The following is a 21,676-nucleotide window of genomic DNA, read 5'->3' as shown; positions in this document are numbered from 1 at the left end:
AGCTATGGCAAGTGGCATAACCTCTTCATCTACAAAATATTGCTCACAATTCTTGTTAGCTGTAAGAAATTATAATGAGATGATGACCTCATGAAGAGAGCTTGCCACCTGATAGTCACTTACTAAAGTGTTAGCAGGTATTATTTTTATGTTTCAAAGTAGGGCTATGTGAGTAAATCCATGTATAGAACTTAAACAATATATATTTCACATGTCCTCACGTAAAATTCATCCATTCCAGCTGAATCCTAGTATAAGTCCAAGTACATATTTGTGAGGTTTGCACGTAAAGGATGTGTGTGGAGAAATTTTATTGGTAGGCGCTTCAAAGGTTAGATTTATGAGCTTGTTGCTCTGTAATGTCTGAGACATGTTGAATCGAAGCATAGATGTCATTTAACTTCTCGTCTCTTACTATCACATACTTGGAGCATGTAGTTATGACAGCTACAAGAAGCAAACCATTAAAGCAGCTAAGAAACACAATCTTTGCACTAAAAAAGGAGAAAAGGGTTTCCCTTTGAAGTTGAAGAGAAGTGTTTTTAAATTAATGGAGTGTACAGTGATTTTACTAAGTTTTATTTATGAAAATACTCTTTGCATTCATGCCAAAAGGTTTTAGCACAGTCGTAAGTAGGATTTATACAAAGAAACACAGCCCAAATTTATGATGTGTTTGCAACTGTAAGAAAAAGTCTGAATTTACAATATTTGTAATTTATTGTTAAATATCTTTCTATCACTATTCCTGGAATGCTAATATTTTATAAACACAAGTGTTGGTTATGAACCTAGAATATCTTAACCTATATTACTTTTTATGAAGAAATCTTCCAGAATGTTTTCTATGTTTTGGGGGGATTTTTTTTTCTTTTGGGAATTTAATAGCGGGAAATGTACACAGGATGAATACTCCTGCGTTTGGCTTTAGCCCAACCTTTTAGCATCAACAATCTTGACAGCTGGTGTTGTGACTTGACTTCCTTTAGGCCTTTCCCCCTTTCCTTATTTGCTACATTTTATACAAATTACTCTGTAGAAAGTGGATATACACACAAGTTGTTTTTGAAGTTAATTACTGATTTTGATACCTTTTCAAATATTTTACTTCCTATACATCTACTGTTTGGATCTTTTTTTTTTTTAAGAGTGGACCCGCATATTTTGAAACTAATACACTGTTTTATAATGATCGTCAAAAAGAGATTTTTTTTTTTAAGTAAAAGGACTCACTTTTTTCTTTCCAATGTTAACATTTTCTAAGATTTTTATGTTTTTTCTACATGCCCTATTCTGGAGTAAATGGTATTGAAGCACAAGAAAAAGAACTGAATTTCATGCAGTTGAAGGAAGAAATCATTGGGATCATATGCTGCTGTGCTTCTGTATTCTCTACACAATACATTATGGACGAGTATTGTTTGGAAGAGCAAAGACTCCAAACAGCCTGAATGTCCAGCATTAGGGACTAGTTTAATAAATTATGTCACATTCATTTAATGGAATGCTACATATAGGTTAAAAGAACATAATACATATATATGTGTAACATGTAAAGCTCTCCAAGGCATATTGTTAAGTGAAAAGGCAATTTAGACACACAGTGTACAGTTTGTTTCTGTGTGTGTATATACACAGGCCTTGCATATGTGCTTGCTTTTATTTATGTACAGAATATTTTTGGAAGGATACATATGAGTCTGTTAACAATGGTAACATCTGCTAAGGAGGATATCTATATGAGTGGGTGAGAGAAGCTTCATTATATATATCCTTTGGTACTGTTTCAATTTTCACCATGTGCATGTATGATTTTTTAACTAAAATTGGTTAAAATGAAAAATGAGATAAAGCAATAGGTACTGATATGGAAGAACCAGAAAGATAAATGAATAGGAGGAAAAGGCAGAATATGGAACTGGACAAATGCTACCATTTGTTTAAAAAATACCACTAACACAGACATTTGTTATATTTAGATAGAAAATTTATATAACACCCCCCCCCAAAAAAAAACCTCACAATGGTTGCCTCGGGAGAGAAGAACCAAGAGAAGGGAAGGAAGATGAGTTTTCATGATATACCTTCTTGTAATGGTATAATATATATGATTTTTTTATGTGGTATATGAATATAATTTTTGCTCTGGGCATGCTTAACTTTTAAAAAAATCTAATAAACAAGTTTAGTATAGTTAACAATACTGTATTGTATGTGTGGAAGTTGCCTAAAGTAGAACTTAAAAGTTCTCATCATAAGAAAAAGAAAATTGTAGCTATGTGAGGTGGTGAATTTTGAGTACACTTATTTTGGTGATCATTACACAGTATACTAAGATCCCTATGTTGCATCTAAAACTAATACAATATTTATATGTCAATGATATCTCAGTAAAACTGGGAGCAAAAAAGAAGCTTATAAAAAACTACATTTAGCACAGTAGTGAGCTCCTTTTCAGTAGAATCATGATTTGATAGCTTCATATCTACTCAAGGTTTTTTTTTTTTCTCTATCTCTCCTTATTTGTTTTTTACATATGAATTTATAGGCAAGATCCTGATGATGGTAAAAAATGACTGCATTCATTGTTGTTTAGTGGTTGAGGGCCAGCAATATATAGATGTATTGAGTTGATTTATCACTTAAAAGAGAATTTAAAAACAGATGATAAAGTAGTATCGTGTAATACCCATGGTCACCCATAAAGAATGCCTTTCTTTTCCTTTTTTAAAAAATATTTTATTTATTTGAGAGAGACAGAGATAGCAAGAGAGCATGAGTAGGGAGGAGAGGGAGAAACAGACTCCCCATGGGGCTCAATGCAGGGCTCCATCTCCAGACCCTGGGATCATGACCTGAACTGAAGGAAGATGCTTAACCTACTGAGCCACCCAGCTGCCCCACAAAGAATACCTTTTTACCTTATCTTGGTCTTTTTTTTCCATATGTGGTAATTAAAAGTTCATGAAAGTTCATGTTTTATGTAAATGGCAAAGAAAATAACTGGTAAATAAATGAGTGCTTTAAGTTTCATTAATCTGGGAACTTGTGTTGAGGAAAAAAACCGAATAAATGATTTTTCCTAGAGAGTATTATCCCTGGACTAATTAATACAGAAAATCAGGTAAGGAGTATAGTTTCCAAACAGAATTTTGTCATAAGAATTAATCTACTTCAGAAATTCTCCTTCTACTGACTTTTCATGTTCTGGACACAAAATATTGAGAGAAATGTGTAATGTATGGTTAATTTGAATACAAAGCTTTTTGGTTTTCTACTTAAACCTTTTGTGAGTAAATATGTTAAGTCTTTGGGTTTGAAAGCCAGTGAATTTGTTTGATTTTTTGGAAGCTTAATAATATGATGATTGATTCAAATTATAAAGCATTACTTTTTACTGTGCTTCCCATCAACACATACTTCTCTCAGAAATTTAATAGTTATCGCTTACCAGTATGGCTAGAGTATCACTAATTCAGGAAAGAAATGGTTTAGTTATGGACAAGAGGGATTTATATGATATCAAAATGAAGCTTACAATTACTGCTGACTCTTGTGAGGCAAAGAGTAACAGAATCAATCTTCGAACCTACCCTTATCAGATGACATGTATTTACACAAACTTGCCAGCCTGAAACAGTTCTTGATCATAATTCATGTCCATAAGAAATTTCCTAAACTTAAAATGCAATACCACTTATCCTCTCTTAAGATCTGTGCACTTTCCTCGTGTTAGTGATATACTAATAAAAAAGGAAAAATAAATTTTAGAAATAGAGAAATGCTCTTCCATGTGAAACTTCTGTCCCAGAAGAGACCAAACATTGAATGGAATTGTTGACAGTGAGAGATTTGGTTGTTGGTGTTGTTGTTACATGTTGTTTTCGTACATGGACAGGAATCCCAGTTTGAGGTGAGGTAGGCACAAGGAGGCTGAATCTTGTCACTGTCTATCATTACAGATTTTGTGGTATTGGGGGCTGTATTACTCACAAAGAGAACTCACCTCTTTAGGGTGTTAAAAGTTGTTTCATGTATTCAGGCCTGCAAATTTTACCCATAATCTTTTCTTTATTTTATGTTGTTTTATTTTTACTCTTTGGACTTCTGTAAAACTTTTTTTATGTCTACCCTTAGCCTGTAAATTCCATAGTTCTTTTTTTTAAAGATTTTATTTATTTATTTGATAAAGAGAGAGGGAATTCATGAGTGAGAGGAGGAGCAGGGGGAGAGGGAGAGAGAGCATCTTAAGCAGACTCTGTGCTAAGCTCAGAGCCGGACCTGGGGCTTAGTCCCACAACCCCGAGATCATGACCTGAGCCAAAATCAAAAGTCAAGCACTCAACTGACTGAGCCATCCGGGTGCCCCTAGGTCATGTATACAATTGGCCTTACAGTTTCTCTCAAGAGAGATGTTAATAAACTAATTGGAGTATAACTGATCTTAGAATGCCTCAGAACTGGAAGTGGGTGCTAAAATCTACTACAATTTGTTATTTGAGAGAAAAGAACAAAAAAGATGGGAGGAGAGAGCAAGATGAACCAGTAGTAATAAAATTACTATATTCGTGTGTAATTATATGTATATATATTAAAGATTTATCTATTAGAGAAAGCATGAGCAGGAGGGGCAGAGGGAGAGGAAGAGAGAATCTCAAGAAGAGTCCCCACTGAGTGCCAAACCCAACATGGGCTCGATATCACAATCCTGAGATCAGGACCTGAGCTAAAATCAAGAGTCGAGTCACTCAACCGACTGCACCACCCAGACACCTCATGTAATTATATATATGTATTATAAAAAATCTCATAAAACAAAAAAATCTAAAATAATTAAGTACATTAATCATCATTTTACTAAATCATTATTTTACATAATTTAATAACTTACAAACCAACTACTTACACCTATTAAAATTATTTCTACATAATTACCAAAAACATCTTCCTCTAATCCCTAACAAATTCTTCCCTCCATTCTTTATATCCCCCCACACATCCCAACTATTAACAACAAATCAATCAACAAAATACCCAATCCCCAATCCCCCCATAACACCAACTCATCCCCACCATACCACCCCCCCCCCCTACCCCCCCTAACCACTAAAACACTCACAACCAACAAAACTCCCCACATCCCCAAATAAAATAATCAATAACCCCCACACCATTCCAATCTTCATTAAAACCCCCCCTCAAAAACTAATAACAAAGATATTTAACCATATTAATCGAAATTTTTTTTACCTCCACTCATGATATCGCACCCTATATATATATTAATGGCTGAGTAGAGGTTATCTATCGCCATATAACCCTAATCGCTATACCCTTAGCCCACTCTAGCGTGTGTGTCTTTGAGTAATGATCGTAATTTATAAGGTGTACAGACTTGGAGACTGTACAGCTCAGTGTATTAGAACAAGACCTTAGTAATAAGACTAGGTGGGGTCAAAGCCAGCTCTGCCACTTATGAGTCACTTATGTGACTTTGGGTAAGTTATATAATCTTTGTGTCTCCATTTCTTTTTTTTTTTTTTAAAGATTTTATTTATTTAGTCATGACAGACACAGAAAGGCAGAGACAAAGATAGCGGGAAAAGCAGCCTCCTTGCAGGGAGCCTGATGTGGAACTCAATCTTGGACTCAGGATTGCACCCCCACTGAAGGCAGACGCTTGACCGCTGAGCCACCCAGGAGTCCCTGTCTCAATTTCTTTATCTGCAACTTTGAGAATTAAATGACATAGTATATGAAGAGTCTTGACCTAGAGCCTGTGCCCAGTACTATTTCAGTAAGCTGTAATGGTTTTATTATTGCTATAACTGACTTTCTCCTGTAAGTCAAAACATGTTGAGAATTCAGTTGAATAGCTTCGTAATAAGAATTAAACATTGAGAGAGAGTACAGTGGTCCAAGGAAGACAGAACTATGAACCCATAGTTCTAGGTTATGATTGCCTGGTTGACATATGATAAATGCACTTATTTTACAGTGTATTTATTCATATATACCAAAAAATTAAGTTTGCATGTTTTGAATTCTGTCAAAATCTCATTACTATTGTAAATATTCTAACTCGGCAGACTCCATTTTAGTACCAGTTGAACAATAGCAGTGGGATGCTGACAGGCTATAATTTGCCTTATGAAGTGTGTGTTGTCACATATACAATTATCTGGTTTATATTTGTTGCTGCCAGCCCTCCAGTTTGTTAACATCCAGGAATTGTACCCTGTATAAAACCTAAAAAGGGTTAAAAAAAAAAAAAATCTTAGCATTTTCAGGTGGGGGAGGGGTAGGAACAGAAGGGTTCACTTGGTGGCTACCTTTTCTTTTTTTTTTCTTTTTCTTTTTTAAGAACTAAGATGATGCTATACACTGCAGCCCACCCTACTGGTCAAAATGAAAAACTGCATCATAAAGGACCACTTTTCTGAAGGAGGGGGAAAAACTTTTCAGTTGGTTCCCAGGGGCATTTTCTGTCCAAGCCCCCCACTGACAGATGTAATTCTTTTGGAAATATTTTTAAGCTGTGCTACTCTCAGTTGTTGGATTCACAGGTGTCATAGTGATTGTGCTATAAGCATCTAATCAATTTTATTCCACTTCTGATCATTTAGACTGTGCTCTTCTCTGCAATCATAACCTAAAGGTTCTTGAGAAATCTGTTATTCTTAGCATAATGAAAATAATACAATTAGTAAACAGTATTATTAATGAGCTAAAAAATAACTTAATCTTAGGCTCAATTTATTTCTTGTACATTTAAGATCTCATTGAGGCAACTTTTTACAAGAAAGATAAATGGAAACTTTCTTTACCTGGCCTATCATTTGTTCTGCAGACTTAATGACATTCAGTACTATTATACTCACTGCCAGGGCCTTGGGAGGAAAAAAGAATATTTATACATTGAGTTATGGCCAGATGTAGGAGGAGGAGAAAAAGAGATGGGTAGGAAGTCAGAATATTGAGAATGGAGAAGAATTTGAGACCTTCACAACACGTGGATTAATCACAAGAACTAACCACGCAAATCCAAATGGATATTTAGAAATCAGTGAAGCCTCTAAGATGTTCTGTGGGAAACACATATATTTTCTAATGCATGAGTATGTGCAAAATGTTATCTAATTTATAATAGAAGTGTTGACAGGACTTTAGCTTTGGTGTTGCAAATGGACTCCATAACATATTTACATGGAAGGAACATTTCACATATATGGGCACATATGTACCCAACCTATTTCTGTAGTTGATGTTATATTCAATAACTTAGGTGAATGGTTATAATAAGGAATAATAAGCTGCAGTTTTTCCAATCTTACCTTAGTTCAGCTTTGGGAACTACATTACTATTAAATTGGTCTATGAAAACCTGGCAGTATTAATGCTTTCAAGCATGAAAACTAACTGTATTTGGATCAGGGACCTTTATTTATAGCATTTTATTTAGAATTTATTAGTTTAAGGAGGGAGCTGTGTGTCTCATGGGTTCTTAAATATTAAATAGAGTCAGAAGTCGTGTGTTGCCTTCTAATAGCAACAATAAAAACAAAAGCCAAAAATTGTCAATAATTCTACATTAATTTCAGTTTCCTTATTTTATCCAGAGATACTTGGTGAAGTGATAGCAAACCCTGGTAATTTTGAACCACGCCATAGAAACAGTTGGTTGCAGATTTGAAAAAAGTATTTATAACATAGCTCACGATTAATTAGAAGTAAAAGATGATGGCTTCATACTAACATGGAAAAACATTTGGGCCTTTATATACTGAATAAGCAAACATATATTTCTGTTTTACCTATTTGTTATCGTCATGTTACTTTTTATGCTTAAACTGCTTTCCATCTTTTTTTGATTACTTTGGTGAAGATATCCTTATGGTCTGTTTTTGTTCCTAAATAGTACCTGTCAGTTCAGAATCAGATGGGTTTGCTGTGAGTCAAAATAGCTACAAGGGGAATATCATCATGGTTCATCCCCCCCACACACACCCTATTTTATTTGGAATTGAATTAGGAAATGAAAGTTTTTAGCAATTTAATTCACTTCTCCATAAAGTTTATGGAGCAGCAACAGCTGGTTGAATCCATGGCAGAAAAAAAGCCAACTTCTAGTGGCCAAGCTATTGTTTCAGAATTAAGGGGGAAAACTCATTAACTGTTAATGAAAACACTGGGAATAAAAACAAATAGCACGGAAGCCCTAGCAAATAATTACCTCACACCTGACACAAAGCTGCTTTATATTTTTGCTCCAAATGTCAGAAATTCCCAACTTATCATTCTATGGAGCATGAATGAAATTGAGTTTGATTCTCAGGAAAGAACAATAGAGAAATCATCCCCCTTATAGGCTCCTCAGTATGATACTCAGCTGAGAACCTGCCATTGACTATACTAAGGAGTGTATCTAGCACCAATTCTTATGACACTTAGGATAGAGGAGCAAATTACTAGCTAATAGCAGATGAACCCTTGGTATAGTTCCCCCAGATCTTGTTTAGAAATACAAAGAAATGGGACCAGAGGTAGTGGATGTGATTAATGGAGATATCGTGTGTTAGAATATATATCTGTATAGAAATATATTGATTCTGAGCAAGTTGCAATGGGAAAGTGTGTCTCTAGTGGCAAGGGGTCTTGCTTGTGAGAAAGCCACTCTAAGCAATGGAGTTCTAAGCCCTAATTGTAGAGCTGCTGAATGGAAGTGTCTGTCACTATAGTTTGTGATCATTTATGTCTGATCCCACTGGACTATGGTAGTGGCCGCTTGCAACTGTGATTCTCAGAGCTGCAGATGAATCCAGCGATCACTTGCGGTTATGCTTTAAGGAAAAATGATGCTCCAAACTTAAACAAATCCAAAATGACCACAGTAATTGCTGGTTCTCCTATAAAACTTTTCACCCATGCATCTTGAGTAGTTGTAATCATTTTAATTACATGGGAGTGTCTATTTATATAGTGTTATAGGCTTTTTTCTATGTGTGCCCAAGGGAGTTGGGCCACTTGATGTGACACTAAAAACACTTATAGCAACATTTCCATCATCAGGAACTAATTATGCTTGGATGTATAACATATTTTTTAATGTTTCCCCCACTACAACCATTTTTAGTACTAACCCAGGCTCTGTTTTTGCTGCCTTGAGCTGTATACCTTTGTTATTGTATACTTTACAAAGGCATGGTCTTATATTTGGCACAGGGATGACTGTTAAAAGCCCACCTTATGTTGAGAAACCATAGGAAACACAGAGAAGTGAAGTTACTTTTTCATCTGAAGTTGATACATTTATTTTTTTTAAGATTTATTTATTTATTCATTCAGAGAGCGAGAGAGAGGCAGAGACACAGGCAGAGGAAGAAGCAGGCTCCAAGCAGGAAGCCCGATGTGGGTCTCGATCCTGAGTCCCCAGGATCGCACCCCGGGCCGCAGGCGGCGCCAAACCGCTGCGCCACCGGGGCTGCCCTGAAGTTGATACATTTAATGCTAAAGCCAGGCAGGTATTTTGGATGAGATTTTTTAAATGGAAACTCTAAATGCAATTAAATTCGATTCTGAAACAGAAAAAGGACATTAGTGGAAAAACTGGTGAAATCCAAATAAAGTCTATAGTTTAGTTAATAGTAATGCACCAATGTTAATTTCTTTGTTTTGATAGAAATACCATAGTTATGTAAGAAGTTGGGGAAAATTAGGTGAAGGGTATACAGGAACTCTCTGTAAGGTCTTTGTAATATTTTCAGTAAAATTACTCCAAAATAAAATGTTCATTAAAGTACAACAAAACAAAGTCCCTCCTGACTGGCATATTTTAAAAAAGTCTGGAATGCTGGAATATATGAGTAATTTGGTCAAATTTCTGAAGCAAGCAGAAAACCTTGAGTCTAGAACAATAGTTGAGAAATAATGTTTAGTATACCTACAAATGTTAAATTTTGCTTGACAATCCAAACTACTTCTTTTTTTAAAATGGATTTTGGTCTGGCTCAAAAATTTAAAATTCCTTTAACCTCACAGTTCACTTTCAGGTTACCTGCCAAGCAGTCCATTTAGATTGTTTTGGTAATATAATTTCAGTGGATTTGCAAATTCCACTGATGTAAAATTTGAGTGCTTTAACCCTCAGTCCAGTATTTGAGAATTTTTCTAGTTATAAGGGAAATTTCACAGTAATACTATAAGCATAACTATAATAAGCTTTGTATCCTGATCAGTAGCCTAATAAAGGAGAGCATTTGTTCGGGCTCTGGACAACTGCCGTGTGAGGCTGTTGTTTGTTGTTGTTGTTTGTTGTTTTTAACTTTTCTTTTCCACAATAAAGCCCATACTTTATTTCTAAAATCCTTTGTCTGCAGGTGTTCAACTCCGTTATGGACAAGCTACCTACCATTGAGCATTCATAGAAGAGACTAGATATGATCATCTAATTTATTGAAAGAGAAGGCTACCGCCATTCTCTTTTTATCATTTTATATCCTCCCTATCCTTCCAGTTTAATTGTAGGAAATAAACCTTTAAAGTGAGGCAATACAGATTCTATGTAGGTTGTTTGGTTTCACTGCTCCCTCGTTGAAATCCAGGGCCAAAACTCTACAGTGTTTACTGAGATTAGCATTGGTGATTTCCTTTGGAAATTAGTATTTGAGATAATATTAAATTCAGTTGAAAATCCCCTTTTCATGTTTGTGAAATGAACTGAGCAGCTGTTGGTGTCCTTTTATCAGCAGACTGTACCTCTGTTTGGGGGATTTTAAGGAAAGCCATTTGCAATGCAGAGCCTTTTCTTCCGGTTTCTGAATGATCGAACATCTTCCGTCTGAACCTTTTATTTTATTTTTTATTTTTTTTTATTTTTTTTTTTCCGTCTGAACCTTTTAAAGTATCATGATAGCATGGGCCACTTCTACAAAATATAATCCAATGTATGTTGAAAACACCCAAAAGGGATTAGTACTGTTTTAATTGCTTAATTCAGTATTGCATATACATTACCTTTCATCAAAGCCATTTTACAGAACAAATATTACCTTCTTAGGGCTTTTAGAAATCCTAAGAGGTTGGTTGCATAGGCTGTAAACTAGAATTATAAAGAGAGAACTTTCTTAAGATTTCAAAACAAGTAGTGATTTAAATTAGAATAGGATCCAGCAAAATCTAAGTTCTCTGTGTTTTTAAGTCTTTTACTTTTCAGAGAAGGAAAGAATATTGACCTGTTACATGGTATTATAAATAGATTAACTCTGTGTGATTTATTCTATTCTATTTGGAAATATAAGGAGAAACAGGTGTTCAGCGTAAAGGTTGCAATTAACGGAAGACATTATATATGAATACATATTTATATAGCTATATTTTCATTTGAAGTGTGATTGAGAAGTTTCTCTCTGGGTGGCAAGAGGTCTCCCTACTCTATGGTAAAAGTTTCTAAGTCTAGTTAGTTGAATGGAAAATTTCCCATCGGGGTAAGTTAGTTCTTATTTATCTGTTTCTTATATGTTAATGAATAGCTACCATGTCTATCAAGTAAAAGATATATCTTTTGGGGGAGGGCAGGGATGAATATCAGAAGAAATCTACAAAGACCTTTATAAAGATGTCCAAAGTATGACCTTATTTTCCTTCTTTTTTGTCACTCAGGTGGAGACCAAGCCGAAAGTTATCTTGGACAAGACAGCTCTGATGATAACCATAGTGGAACTCATGGCCTGCCTCTCACATCAGATGCACCTTTTTTGCCTGATTATCAGGATGAGGGTGAGTGTCATCTTCCCAGATTTTGAGTTGATTATGCTTCGTTACTTTTTGTCTTGGTGTCTTTGCCTTTTGTCATTTTGAACCAAGCAGGCTTCAGTGTGTTTTCTGTATTGGTAATCACTAGTTTGAGGAAAAAAAAAAAAAAAAAAAGCTATTAGTTTCACTGTGGTGCTGAACCTTCTAGGTAATTCAATACTTCTGAAGCTAATGTATTTAGGGAAACACTAATTCCATACTGGAGCAGGAAGACATCATTATTGATCTTTTATAAGAACTGTACTCAAAAGCTAAGAGGGCATCTTAAGATTGCAGGGCCCCTAGTTCACCATCTTTCAGATTTCTTAGTTTCACAGAGTTGCATGAGAACTAGAGCTTTCATTTAGTGATTATTGGATTATTGATTTATTGTGGATTATTTGAGACCCTTGAGCTCATTATACCATAATAAGATTCAATTTTTATCCATGCTTCTCGCATATCCCTCTCTGACCATATTGGTGTTGTTCAAGGGGGAAAGGGAAGCCACAAGAACCACAATGTAAATCTTCCTGGAGCATTAATTTTACTTGAAGATTTGGGAATGGGAGGAGTTAAATAATTCAACTGTTATAAACATTACTTTTATATTAAAAACACATTGATATGCAATGGAGCGGGGTGCAAAACATACATGAATTTTTAAGATACATGAATATAAAAATTTTGGCTTGGTGGCTGCCTGTTTCTGGCTCAGGCTCAGATATCCCAAGGGTGGGGTTCACTGTGCCTCTTCTGGCATCTGGCCATTGAACAGACGGTTTGATCATCACTGATGCACATGGTTATCTTACCAAAGTCTCTCTTGTGCCTTTTCGGTAGGGGAAAAAGGTAGACACGCTACTAAATGGAATATTAAATTGGAAGCATATTATTCACTTAGGGATTGGGAGTAGAGTTGGTAAACTACTCCTTATTTCTCTTTATTAGCCTGTAATCTTTCAATTTATTTTTCTTTCAAATTTCTCTCTTTGAAATACGACTGGCATTTTGCAGGAGTTCATAATCCCTAATTCCTTTCTCTTTTTAACTTATCCACTAATTCTTTTCTTTCTTAAATTTTTATTTAAATTCCAGTTAGCATACAGTGTAATATTAGTTGTTCGTTAATTCTTATTTCATTTAGTCCTTTTGGAGATTCAGACTTTCTCCTTTTCATTGAATTAATAACCTCCACATCAGAGCTATAGATTCAATCATACAGAAGCATTCTATTTTACTTGAGCTTTTTTTAGAAATTGGGCCTTTCAATTTAGGATCTGTATATTGATTCAAGTATACGCTAAAAACATTGTTTGGACTGCAAGCTTAATAATTACACTGGTAGTTTATTAATAATTTTAGAAAATTAACAGTGCAAAACCAACCTTTCATTTGTTTTTGATTAATCCAATGCCTAACAGAATTAGAACAATAGTACCTCATTAATCCATAGGTCACTTATTTGGTATTTTCAACTTTCTCAGACACAGCTGAGAACACATTAAGTAAGCCAAAAGGACCTCTAAAAGGAAATGGATGTTCCTGAGTGCTGTGTTAACACTTCTGTACTATATTCTTCGAAATCCCCTGGGGCCTTGGCTGGGGATTCCTCTTTTTACACATTTCTAACCATTACAGTGTTTTGATTTCTCAAACCCACAGTAGGATGAAACATCAAATTTAGAAGAAGGGGTACTTTAGAGGCATCAATTAACAAATTATATTGAGGTGAGAAACAGGAAAACAACTAAAGATTTATATAGAAAACAGAATTGGCAAACAAAACAAAAATTTATATAGGAACCCAAAAACATAGGAGTCTGAGGGCATATCATATTGCAAGAGAAACTAAAAGCTCAGTACCTTTAATAAAGTAAAACTTTTCAGCTAGCATTTATTTATTCATGAGAGACGCAGAGAGAGGGAGAGGCAGAGACACAGGCAGAATGAGAAGCAGGCTCCATGCCCGAAGCGGGACTCGATCCCGGGACTCCAGGACCACGCCCTGGGCCGAAGTCGGCACTAAACTGCTGAGCCACCGGGGCTGCCCTCAGCTAGCATTTATTAAGCACTTAAAAGTTTTTATTTAAATTCCAGTTAGTTAGGGATCCCTGGGTGGCGCAGCGGTTTGGCGCCTGCCTTTGGCCCAGGGCGTGATCCTGGAGACCTAGGATCGAATCCCACGTCGGGCTCCCGGTGCATGGAGCCTGCTTCTCCCTCTGCCTGTGTCTCTGCCTCTCTCTCTCTCTCTCTCTCTCTCTCTCTGTGACTATCATAAATAAAAAATAAGAAAAAGAAAAACTTTTAAAAAAATTCCAGTTAGTTAACATGCAGTGTAATATTAGTTGCAGGTGAGCAGCCCCAGTGGCTCAGCGGTTTAGCGCCGCCATCAGCCCAGGGCGTGGTCCTGGAGACCCAGGATCGAGTCCCACATTGGGCTCCCTGCATGGAGCCTGCTTCTCCCTCTGCCTGCGTCTCTGCCTCTCTCTCATGAATAAATAAAATATTTTTTAAAATATTAGTTTCAGGTGTACAACGTAGTGGGTTCAACACTTCTAATATCCAGTGCTCATCAGGACAAGGTGCACTCCTTAATCCCCTTCACCTAGTTCACACGTGCTCCAACCCACCTGCCCTCTGGTAACCATCAGTTTGTTCTCTGTAGATGAGTCTGTTTCTTGGTTTCTCTCTCTCTCTCTCTCTATTCTTTAACTTTTTTTGTAGTGACAGTTATTTTAGACTTCTGGAATTTTATCTTTATTAGAAAATGAAAGATCACTGTTAAAATACTTCAGCTTTGTTGCATTCCACCTCAGCCAGAACAGCGTCCTAAATGTACAATTATAAAAGGACACATGGTTTATCCCATCCACCCATAACCAGTGTGAGAAGCAGGAATCATGGTGCATGTCATGTTTGGATCATGCTTTTGTAAAGACTACAAAGAGCTCTAGAAGTATATAGAAGCCTGACCAGGTGCAGAGCAAAAAATGAACACCAAGGTTACAGGCTAAACCATGCATAAAAATGAGGGTATTTTGCTACCTAATCCCAATTTCTTCTCCTTTCCCTTTGTAAATGCCTTCAGTCTGAGAACAGCAGGCTATACCCTGTGGAGAGACACCCACAAGCAAAAGCATAGCCCCAACATGGGGAATGAAAACTTGCTAACAAGTAATAACATTTAGATTTCAAAACCTAAGGAGACATAATTTCTACTAGATGAAAGGAAAAAAGTTCAGCATGAAACACTGGATATAATTACTGTACAAAATCCAGCCAACTATGAAGCTCAAGATCTGATTGCTTTCATTGTCCAAGATGTACAATGGATTTTAATGTGTTTATAAACTTATCAGTGTACATTTTTAAAAGGTGGGTGAACATATATTTTTTAAAGATGGGTTGGGGAAAGTGTTCTATAAACAGTGTATAGTGACTCCTTCTGGAAGAAAAAGAAAAAGAAAATTATTTTCTAAAAGAAACCTAAAATCTGTGGCAGTGTATTATTTATCATGTAATGTATATTATCACATCCTAATTAAAGAAAAAGGAATGAATGAATATTGGACAGAAATCTGGGAAGAGGTGAGAAAAATGTTCTTAGAGTTTGTTTTTACATCAGGTTGTTGAAGGTTAGAGATGGTTGTTATTCTCCAGCAAAATGAAAAATAGAATTGGAGAAGTTAAAGACCTATAACCATTTTTGGAGAAGAATAATAATGAATAAGTGAAAACCTGTTTTTGACCAATTTATTATATGCTACTTGATTTAAAAGAAATTGCAGACCCATTAAAGTACAAATAGTGGCCATTTTCAACTCCATGCCTTTTCTGAAAGGTATATTAAAAAATATATAGAATATTTTCAAAATAAAGAGAATCAGTTTTTTACAGCTTTATTTTTAGCACTTTTCTCTTTTTTAAAAAAAACATTTCTCTGCTTTCATTGTAGTTCTGAAATAGAAGTCAATTTTTGGATTTGATTTTATGAATAACAAGAAACTAGCTTTTTGTTGTTCCTTGTGTGTTTCATTTCTATAATAATAATAGGAAGAAAATACTATTTTAATATCTTCCCTAATGGGGGGAAGAATATATTTTAAACAAATCTATACTGGTATTGTGAAATAAAAATGAAGGTCTAATTTATTAATTAGATTTTATTGATTAGATTTTTAAAGATTTTATTTATTTACTCATGAGAGACACAGAAAGAGAGAGGCAGAGACACAGGCAGAGGGAGAAGCAGGCTCTATCCTGGGTCCCCAGAATCACGCCCTGGGCTGAAGGCGGCGCTAAACCACGGAGCCACCTGGGCTGCACTATTGATTAGATTTTTTGGCTAGAATTCATGTTTGTCTTAAATTTCATTCTACTAAAGTTAGAATCATGCATTTTGGGAGTTGGAAAGGATAATCATAAGAGGAATCATTTATTGAGCACTAAGTGCACTGCTGTGAGCACTGCTGCACTAAGTGCTTTTTGTGTATTATCTTGTTTAATTCTCAAACCAGTTTAGAGAAGAAAGTGCTGTTATCCCCACTTTACAGGTTAAAAAATTGAGGCTTAGAGAAATTCAGTGACTTGGCCAACAATGCAGTATCTAATCCACGGGCAGGGGTGAAGGTAGGGTTCCAATAGATTATGAGACTGCAGCTTTGTGTAGAGCTCTGATTAGCTGGATGTTTTTCCTCTGAAACACCCATTCTTATGGGCTTTACATCTCATTCTCCTTATTGCTTTTAATCCACTGAGTACAACATTCATTTAAAAAACAAACGTATTCAAAGCTAAAAATTATCCTCTAAATACCACCTTAACTGCATCCTTCAAAATTTGATATGTACTATTTTCATTATAATTTGCAATTCCATTCTAAGTATTCTGTAATTCCTTTGATGATACCCTTTTTAACCTGTGTGTTATTTAGAAGCATTTCTGTGTGTATGTATGTGTGTGTGTGTGTTTTCCTGGTTTTTATTTTGGTTTGTTTTTAGTTTCTAGGGATTTTTTAAACCTGCTTTTTTATTTTGACTGGTAAGTTTTATTACATTATAGTTTAAGAACATAGTCTGTGTCATTTAGATTCTCTGACACTTTGTTGAAACTTTTTTGTGGCCTAGCAATGATCAAATTTATGCTTAGGTGCTGTGTGGTTCCCAAAAGTAGTTATTTTTTTTTTTAAAGAATTTATTTATTTATTCATGAGAGACACACACAGAGAGAGGCAGAGACACAGGCAGAGAGAGAAGCAGGCTCCATGCTGGGAGCCCGATGCAGGACTCAATCCTAGGACTCCAGGCAGAAGGCAGGTGCTCAACCACTGAGCCACCCAGGCATCCCCCAAAAGTAGTTATTGAACATAGTCTTAACAATTTTTAGCTTTTTACTTTTTATTTTTATACTTATAAATAGTATTCTTCAAATCTTTTATATCCTGTGAAAGGTTTGTGTTAAAATCTCCAATTATAGTTGTAGATGTGTCCATTTTTCTGTTTTTTCCACTTTACATTTTCAAGGTCATATTATTAGATACTTATAAAGAGCTCTAATTTGTTTTACAAGGTTTTTTTTCTTTTTGAACAGAAATCCTATCCCTAGAATTTCCATTTATTAAGCTAGTCTACTCATAGCGCCCCCAACTGACTTTCTACTCAAGGAGTGTAAAAGATGTCTCTTCATAAGCCAGTTTGAGCATTGCTCTGAGTCATGTATAAGGCCTGATTTTAGCATATAAATTATGTTATTTCACAGAATAAATAAACTACACATCTTATACTGTTTACTGAGGTATGTGAATTAACGATGCAGTGGTTAGTGGTAAGTGACCTTACCAATCACGTAAATCTTGGGCCAAATCCTGCTGATGACTTTGGAAGAAAATGTGCATATCTTAGGGCTGCTTTACTTGGAATGTTAGAAACCTATTGCAGGCTCAGTCACTAGTACCCTAGTAGGTGGAAAGAGTTGATGACCTAAAAACAAGCTGTTTACTTCTTTACTTCCTTCTCACAGATAGGGTCAAGCCTACTACTATGTGTGTGTGTGTGTGTGTGTGTGTGCGCGCGCGCGTGTGTGCGCGTGTTTTAAAGGTTTTATTTAGGGGTGTACGGGTGGCTCAGTGGTTTCGCACTTGCCTTTGGCTCGGGCGGTGATCCCGGGGTTCTGGGATCGAGTCCCATATCAGCCTCCTTGCAGAGAGCCTGCTTCTCCCTCTGCCCATGTCTTTGCCTCTGTGTGTGTGTGTCTCATGAATAAATAAATAAAATCTTTAAAATTTTTGTTTGTTTATTTAGTGAAGTGAGAGAATACGCATGCGCAAGTGGGGGAAGGCGCAGAAGGAGAGGGACAAGTAGACTGTGCTGAGTGGGGAGCCCAATGTGAGGATCAGTCCCATGACCCTGAGATCATGACTTGAGCCCAAATCAAGAGCTGAGGGACACCTGGGTGGCTCAGAGGTTGAGCATCTGCCTTCAGCCCCAGGGCATGATCCTGGAGTCCCAGAATCGAGTCCCACATCCGGCTTCCTGCAAGGAGCCTGCTTCTCCCTCTGCCTGTGTCTCTGCTTCTCTCTCTCTCATGAATAAATAAATAAATAAATAATCTTAAAAAAATAAAAGAGTCGAATGCTTAACCGACTGAGCCACCCAGGCGCCCCTATGTGTATGTGTTTTTAATTACATAAGCCATATGAAGATATTTATAGAGTTTTTAGCTCCTTTTTACTCTATGATATGAAGATAATGAATGTGACTCAAAATAGTCTCTCTCCATATATGAATACATATTAAACATACATGCATACATACATGCAAAGATTTATCTCATTGTTTTATTCATCAGACAGTTGCTTTCATCTTTGCTGCTCACAGATGTATTTTTCTTTAGTAAAGGCACATGATTCCTGTCAACCCTGATTGAGTTAATGTGTGTGCGTGTGTTTGCAACACACTGTGGAAGAACACAAAACTTATTTCCTTTCTTGTTTATGCTTTTGGGGACAAAGAACAAATTCTCCTGTAAAACACATACTTTCATAAGCATAGTGGACTTCTGAACAAGTTTCTGTTGGCTTCAGGTGAGCCCATCAGATCTCAGATCATTGGGAAAAATTAAGGACTGATGTTGAGTTAACTGTGATAAGGGTAAGTAAGCTGTCACTCAGGATCGCAGTGGCCTCCTTCATGAAGATAAATGTCTTATTAGATCGAAGACATCATGTCGTTTATATAGTCTGGTATAAATCACAGATGAGGATGACAAACTGGGTTTCAAAGTTGACAGTAATTTATATAACTTAAACAAATGATTACCAAGGATTATACATGTTTTGCGAAGAATAAAAAAACAATAACAATTATCTGTCTATGAACTACCCATTTTTCATTCTTTAGCCTGGCATGTTGGGCTGTTGCTGCGTGTTTAAACTCTAACCTTCCGCCCAGTACCCAGTAAAGCACTCTCTCATGTGTTGATGGCTGGATATCTTCTATAATGCTTCTTTCACTAGAACATACTCTCCAAATTAAACCCAAGATGTTTTTTTTTTTCTTTTTTACATAGAATCATGGTATTTTAGAGCTGGAAAACACTTGGTAATCACCTAATCTAATCTCTGTTTTACCAAAGAGGAATCTAAATTTTGAAGAGGCTAATGCCTAGGTCCTGTATCTAGCAAAAGAGAGCCAGTATGGCAACCAAGACTGCTGCCCTGGAAGTGGCCTTCCCAGGATCACACTACATGCCTTCCCTCACCTGCATGATCTCAAGACACTTTCCAGTGCAAAGCCAAATAACTTTGCAGGAGGCTTGATCATGGCTCTTAAGCTATTTCTTACAAGTTTTAGTCAGATTCTTCAGATACACATGACTCTCTGGTCAATGTATGTTCTTATGCTCTTCCCAGAATGATTTGGGAGTAGTATGTTTAATGAAGAATTTCAAAGTGTTCCATAAATGCTAGCAACTATAACTATGAGTAACATACAGTAAGTCCCTGAATTGATTTGACATAGAACCAATTAGTTCTCTTTTTTGGCCTTTCTGTCTATGTTATAGATTTTAATATACTGCCAATGAAGAGGTAGCTATTGAATATCTATATTGGATGGCTTTGTTCAATCATGAGTTTAGAGGCTCTGTGGAGGATACAAAAAGGATTAGGATATGATTCTTTTTCTTAGTGAGTAAATAATCTAGTTGAAGAGAGATTAGGCACTCCCACAACAAAGTATACAGTACATAATCAAGTGGTGATTAACAGGGACAGAGTTTGCAGAAAACAACAGCAACAACAATTGGTTGGACTTGCAGTGGTTTGGAAGGAAGTCAAGATAATATTTGGCCTGTGCTGTGGCCAAAGTGTTTTTAGAAGTCTATTCCAGACTGGGAGTATATGCTAACGTTCATTCTCTGAAAGGTCAAATCTTTATTGAGCTTCTGCTATAATTAGTAGTGAAATAACAGTGGCCATTTTTAAGTGCAAATAGTTGATTTTTAAGTGAGTGATTTGGCAAATGAGATTAAGCTTTTTCATACTGCCTCAAGTATTCTTTGTTTCTCTCCAAATTCTAAAATAGTCAACAAGGTTAATGATGATATGAGAGTTCTAGTATATGATTATTGAAGATGTTAGTGTGGTCATTATGGTGGTGGTAAAATGATATGTGGTGTTTTGGTTGCTAATGTAACATATTTATCTGATTGATATATAAATCAGTCAGAGGTGGGGAGGGTTCATATATCTTTGTGTGCTGCTTATTAGAAAATCTTATATACTATGCTTAACTACCTTGTTCTTAGAATCTATAAATGCATTATAATTAAACATAGCATCTAGCTTATAGATGAACACTGAACCACCTGAGGGTTAGCTACCTTTCCTAGGGCAATCATGTCTAAAGTCCAGGAATTCTATATTCTCAGGTATAATGTACATACAGGTACTTAATTGATGTAAATATAAATTTATATTTATTCTACATATATATTTTTTGAATGATGATTTGTTTTTTCAAATGGTAATTTGGTGATCTTTGTTCTTCTGCTATCCATAAATTCTTTGCCCTGTCATAGAACTCTGACTTTTCAAGTAAAAAGTAAATGTTAGAATGTTAGTAATGCTATTTAAAACAATGTGGAAGCACCTGTTAATCTTGAATATTATGTTCTGCTAGGGTAAGATTGTTGAATTCACAAACTATATTACACTTATGCTCTACACTGTAATTCCGACTTTGAGTGACAGCCTTTTTTATATCGGGCCCTGAGTACCTTACACCCGGATACACTAGTCTAGTGGAAAGAAAGAAAGAAAGAAAGGCTATGCATACTAGTTGCTCTGGCTTGTAAAATTGGGATTTATAAGGGAATTGTTCCTTTGTGGGAAAGTTTTTTTTATTAAGATTTTATTTATTTATTCATGAGAGACCCAGACTGAGAGGCAAAGATACAGGCAGAGGAAGAAGCAGGCTGGAGGGAGCCTGATGCGGAACTCGATCCCAGGACTCTGGGATCACGACCTGAGCCAAAGGCAGATGCTCAACCACTAAGCCACCCAAGGTGCTCCACCCCCTTCTATAAGTTTTCACTTATAGAAGGTTTTGTCCAATTTACAGATCCATTTCTATAAATTGTTAGGGTATAGCTTATATGGCACAGTATATTTCCATGGAGTGCTCTGAAATATAAACATTGTTGTCTTGCTTAATTTTATAATTAAGTTATTTCATGGTGATACTCAGATTTTTTTTATCAATAAAACATGGGGTTAAATAAGATCATGAGCTCTCCTCTCTACAAATGATCATTACCATCATTGAAAGACATTTATGAATGCCCAAGAACACAGTTGGGCCTAGAGATTGTCACAGCTTAGGGA

The 21,676-nt window shown here is 36.0% G+C and overlaps 1 protein-coding gene across 1 annotated transcript in view; it reads left to right on the top strand.

Moving 5' to 3' along the window:
- SKAP1 (src kinase associated phosphoprotein 1) overlaps positions 1 to 21,676 on the top strand; it is a 280,023-nt gene that overhangs the window by 63,751 nt on the left and 194,596 nt on the right. The window contains exon 4 of the mRNA XM_055328928.1: positions 11,659 to 11,775. Within this exon, the coding sequence (XP_055184903.1) occupies positions 11,659 to 11,775 (117 nt within the window). The remainder of the gene's footprint in view (positions 1 to 11,658; positions 11,776 to 21,676) is intronic.

This window comes from Nyctereutes procyonoides, unplaced genomic scaffold (assembly GCF_905146905.1).
Source record: "Nyctereutes procyonoides isolate TBG_1078 unplaced genomic scaffold, NYPRO_anot_genome, whole genome shotgun sequence".
NCBI lineage: Eukaryota > Metazoa > Chordata > Mammalia > Carnivora > Canidae > Nyctereutes > Nyctereutes procyonoides.
The sequence above is the reverse complement of the archived record's forward strand: the minus strand, read 5'-3'. Positions and strand labels throughout refer to the sequence as shown.